Source organism: Carlito syrichta, unplaced genomic scaffold, assembly GCF_000164805.1.
Source record: "Carlito syrichta isolate Samal-C Ts95f unplaced genomic scaffold, Tarsius_syrichta-2.0.1 Scaffold304635, whole genome shotgun sequence".
NCBI lineage: Eukaryota > Metazoa > Chordata > Mammalia > Primates > Tarsiidae > Carlito > Carlito syrichta.
In genome coordinates, this window is record NW_007248731.1 from 34,202 (window position 1) to 39,830 (window position 5,629).

General features: G+C 43.6%; 1 protein-coding gene across 1 annotated transcript in view; it reads left to right on the forward strand.

The window, feature by feature from the left end:
* The window catches only part of ALG6 (ALG6, alpha-1,3-glucosyltransferase), a 55,334-nt gene that overhangs the window by 12,845 nt on the left and 36,860 nt on the right, over nt 1-5,629 (forward strand). The window contains exon 3 of the mRNA XM_008060498.2: nt 4,780-4,864. Coding sequence (XP_008058689.1) covers nt 4,780-4,864 — 85 coding nt within the window. The remainder of the gene's footprint in view (nt 1-4,779; nt 4,865-5,629) is intronic.

Here is a 5,629-nt window from a genome sequence, read left to right on the forward strand (position 1 = left end):
GCTCAGGCAATCCACTCACCTCAGCCTCCCAAAGGCGCGGGATTACAGGCTGAGCCACCGAGCCCGGCTTATTAATTCTTTAGAGAATTCTTTTCCTTTAAAAATTTTTTAGTAGGTTATTCTTCCTCTGTTCAGTTTAATTAAGCAAGTTTTAAGTGTACTATATGTCTAGCAATATCTTTCCTTTGAACTCTGGAAAATTAATTTCTCTGTCTGAAGGAACTAAAATTCTTACTTCGATGTCAACTAGGAAATAGTATAGTCATATGACAAAACATGAGATCCTGAAAGTACAGGTATTATGAGAAGGCAGTAATTAATGATCACTATGTTTTTTATTGTTTTTTTTTTTTTGAGTTGGAGTCTCACTTTGTCGCCCAGGCTGGAGGGCAGTGGCACGCTCCTGGCCACTGCAGCTTCGACCTGCTGGGCTCTGGCGATCCTTCCACCTCAGTCTTCCAAGTAGCTGGAACTACAGGCGTGTGCTACCATGCTCGGCTAATTTTTGATTTATTGTAGAGATGAGGTCTCGCCACGTTGCCCAGGCGGGTATCAGACCCGCAGGCTCAGGCAATCCACTCACCTCAGCCTCTCAAAGGCGCAGAATTACAGGCTGAGCCACTGAGCCCGGCTTTTTTTTTTTTTTTTTTTGAGTTGGAGTCTCACCGTGTCGCCCAGACTGGAGTGCAGTAGCCGCTCCCGGCCACCGCAGCCTCGACCTCCTGGGCTCCAGTGATCCTTCTGCCTCAGCCTTCCAAGTAGCTGGAACTATAGGAGCACGCTACCATGCCCGGCTAATTTTTGATTTATTGTAGAGATGAGGTCTCGCCAAATTGCCCAGGTGGGTCTCGAACCCGCATCCTCACGCAGTTCACTCACCTCAGCCTCCCAAAGCACAGGATTATAGGCTGAGCTACCGAGCCCAGCCAACACTATGTTTTTAATTTACAAAGGAGGGCTTCTTGGAGGATTTAGGATTTGAGATGATTCTCGAAGATTGGGTATGAGATGACATAAGCGATGTATAGACTAGAAAGTAAGCATGAATAGAAGCTCAGAAGTTTAAAGTGCCATACAGTAACTTAAAGATATTTTTGGGCAAGAACCAATCTATGGCCATGGTGTTAAAGCAGGCTTGGTGTAATTAATTGGTCTGCTGCTCACACATTAATGTTGCCCATCTAGTAAGCAGGAAATCAAGGACTGATAAACTCCAGTCTTTTGGAGTTAAAATCCTTGCTACACTAATAGCGTCAACATGCTTGCTGTATCAACTTTCTTTTTTTTTTTTTTCACTCTGTTGCCCAGACTGGAGTGCTGTGGCCACTCCCGGCCACCACAGCCTCGACCTGCTGGGCTCCGGCGATCCTTCCGCTTCAGCCTTCCGAGTAGCTGGAACTGCAGGTGCGCACTACCACGCCCGGCTGATTTTTGATTTATTGTAGAGATGAGGTCTCGCCAAATTGTCGAGGCGGGTCTTGAACCCGCGGGCTCAGGCAGTCCTCTCACCTCAGCCTCCCAAAGGTGTGGGATTAAGGCTGAGCCACCGAGCCTGGCTGTATCAACTTTCACTGAGTTGTTTTTTTTTTTTTTTTTTTTTTGAGTTGGAGTCTCATTCTTTCACCCAGGCTGAAGTGCTGTGGCACGCTCCCGGCCACCGCAGCCTCGAACTGTTGGACTCCAGCGATCCTTCCGCCTCAGCCTTCCAACTAGTTGGAACTACAGATGCGCCCTACCACATGCCAGGCTATTTTTTATTTTATTGTAGAGACGAGGTCTCACCAAGTTGCCCGGACTGATCTTGAACCCACAGGCTCAGGCAATTCACTCGCCTTGGCCTCCCAAAGTGCTGGGATTATAGCCTGAGCCAGCGAGCCCGGCCTTTGCTGAGATTCTACGAGGTGGCATTGAGACTCTCCTAGGTTTTATTACATTCTCAGAGTACAAAAAATAATAAGACATGGTTCTTTCTGAGATAGAGACACATATATGCACGTGTGTGTATACTGTGGTTAATTTCTTGTGCTAGTCACTTAATGTGTATATGCTGTAGAAAAGTTAATCTGCTTTCCCCATGATTGTCTGTGAGTGGCAATGTCTCGGGATAGAGATTCTAACATTTAAATAATATTGGATAATTCAGCCATTAAATGCAAACACTATCTAATGTCATGTTCCAAAACCAGAGAAATTTCAGTGAGCAATAATATGTCATTCTTCAATGTGGCACACCTTCCTAATGAATTAATGAGTATATTTGGCTATATGTGACTTTCACTTCACATTCCAATTTAAAAATCTGTGATCATTCTTTACTAATTTGGTCCTTCTCTCAATTTTGTCATTAACTGTTAGCTAAAGAGTGAGTGAGTGCTTATTCTTTACTAAATGGAAAGAGTCTTTATGTCATTTTGTTTTATTCATTTATTTTTAATTTATTTTTGAGTTGGAATCTCACTCTGTTGCCCAGGCTGGAGTGCAGTGGCACGCCCACAGCCACTGCAGCCTCTACCTGCTGGACTCAGGCGATCCTTCCTTCTCAGCTTTCCAAGTAGCTGGAACCATAGGTGTGCGCCACCACGTCCAGCTAATTTTTTTATTTATTGTAGAGTTGAGGTCTTGCCAAGTTGCCCAGGCTGGTCTGGAACCCCTGAGCTCAGGCAGTCCTCTCTTCCGCCTCCCAAAGTTTTGGGATTACAGGCGTGAGCCACTGCACCCAGCTTCTTTATGTCATTTTAAGTTTAGGAATAATAACCTACCTAACCAAGTTATAAGGCATTACAGAGTAGCAGCTAAGAGCATGGATTTAAATCCAGACTCTGCTACCTATTACCATAATAACTATTGCCTCTGGTTTTCCAGCTGTTTAGTGGTGATAATCATAATACCTTTTTCATAGGGTTGTTGTATTTGGTGCACAGTAGGCATTGTCAAGTGTTAGTTATTAAAGGTCCATCAACTCTTATTTGCCTTTTACAATTAAAAAAAATTAAACAAACTGTAAATCAGCAGTTTTATATAACTAATTTGACAGCAAAGCCTGACCTAATTAATGTCTTTGTAACATTACAGACTTTTTTTTTTTTTTTTGAGTTGTAGTCTTACTCTGTCGCCTGGACTGGAGTGCAGTGGCCGCTCCCGGCCACCGCAGCTCCCGGCCACCGCAGCCTCGACCTGCTGGGCTCCGGCGATCCTTCCGCTTCAGCCTTCCGAGTAGCTGGAATTACAGGCATGCGCTACCATGTCCAGCTGATTTTTTGATTTATTGTAGAGATGAGGTCTCGCTACCCAGGCGGGTCTCGAACCCGTGGGCTCAGGCAATCCACTCACCTCAGCCTCCCAAAGGCGCGGGATTACAGGCTGAGCCACCGAGCCCGGCTTACAGTCTATTTTTGATTCTGTATTTGACCTTGTTATTTTTTTAAGTTTGTAAAACCCTTTATAAAATGCAGATATTCATGTTATTATTTTATGATACTTATTGGGTAGTATAGTAGACTGTCCCAGGAAAAATAAACTTGGATATCTTTTATTTATTGTTATTTTTTCAAGACAGAGTCTACTCTGTGCCCAGGCTGGAGTGCAGTGGTGTGATCCTAGCTCATTCTAGCCCCAAACTCCTGGGTTTAAGCAATCCTCCCACCTCAGCCTCCTGAGTAGCTAGGACTGTAGGCATGCGTTAACACACCAGGCTAATTTTTTTTTTTTTTTTTTAAAGAGACAGGTCTCGCTATGTTGCCCAGGCTGATTTTGAACTCCTGGGCTGAAGTCATCCTCCTTTCTTGGCCTCTCAAAGCACTGGGGTTACAGGCTTGAGCTACCATGCCCAGCCTGGGTATCTTAATATTACTATTAACTAAATATAGTCAGCTCCCTGTATTGTGGGTTCTACATCTGTGGATTCAACAAACCATGGATTGAAAATACTCAGGAAGAAAAAACAGGATGGTTGTGTCTACACTGAACATGTAGACTGTTTTCCTTGCCATTATTCCCTGAACAATACAGTATAATAACTATTTACATGACTTTTTTTTGAGTCGGAGTTTCACCTTGTCACCTAGGCTGGAGGGCAGTGGCACAATCATGGCTCACTGCAGTCTTGACCTTCTGAACTCCAGCAATCCTTCTGCCTCAGCCTCTCAAATAGCTGAGACTATAGGCACATGCCACCATGGCTGGATAATTGTTTGACTTTTGTAGAGATGAGGTCTTGCGATGTTGCTGCCCATGCTGGTCTCAAACTACTGGGCTCAAGCAGTTCTCTTGCCTCAGCCTCCCAAAGTGCTGGGATTACAGTCTTGAGCCACCATGCCCAGGTTGCATAGAGTTTATACTGTATTAGGTATTATAAGTGATCTAGAGTTGTTTTATAGTATTCAAAAGGTTCTGTGTAGGTTGTATGGAAATGCTCTGCCATTTTATATAATGGACTTGAGCATCCATGGATTTTGGGGTGGGGTCCTGGAACCAATTTCCCCTCAGATATTTTTATCCCCTGGATATTTTTATCCATTATCTTATTTATTTCAGTAGTCCTGCATAGGAAGATTGTATTGATTCTGTTTTTAATGTGCTGAAGCTTAGAGAGATTAAGTAATTTGCCCAGGGTCACACAGGCCGTGTGTTCCCTATGCTGGGATTCACACCTCTTCTCTCTGACAACTTTATATTCTTTCCCTAAGTGCCTGTATGATTGAGGAAATTTTCGTAAGGAAATACAAATCACTGATTTGGTAAAGTACATTGTTGTTTTGCTCTTTTTATCTTTCACCTTAGGTGCTGGAAAACCCCCTATGTTTGGTGATTATGAAGCTCAGAGACACTGGCAAGAAATTACTTTTAATTTGCCCATCAAACAATGGTATGGATAATTTTAATTTGATTTTATTCTTTATCATAGTTAATGTAGATGGCTTGAAATATTTAAAAGGAAACATGCTTTTTTCTTTATTTGAACATCCTCATCTGCATAATGATACCATGTACATTTTGTCTTGAATTAGGCTGATCCATAAGTTCCTAGCATTTGTCTTTGGCATGGCAACACTCCATTTTTGGGAGTATGTCATATGTCATCTGGAGTGACAATTTTGTGCTGGTGGCTATGCCTTGCGTTTTGCAGGTTTGAAGGAAGCTAGTGCTATTTGTAGGCTAAAGAAGGTGGAGTGTCAAGTGAGAAAATGAACACTTCCAATGTATTCTTTTGTTTGAGGTTAATGGAGGTGTAAAGGCAGCAGAGGCGGCTCGAAACATTTGTGTCATGTGTGGGGAGGGTGCCATCAGGGCAGCACAGCGAGACAATGGCTTTGTGCGTCCCAAGAGTGCCACTTTGACCTGAGGGATTCGCCATCTTCTGGAAGATCACTGAGCTTTGGTGGAGACCATTTAAACACCCAAGTCCACAGTGATCCACATCAGTCAACCTGAGAATTGGTGAATGTGATGAACTGTGACTGTGACATTTGCGGTCTGTGGGCAAGTGAAAAATGCTACGAATTTATGCATCAGCCCAACTTATCATAGGCCCAATTGGAAATTTCATAGTCTTGAAAGTTACCCAGCTGGGCTCGGTGGCTCAGCTTGTAATCCCGCACCTTCGGGAGGCTGAGGTGAGTGGATTGCCTGA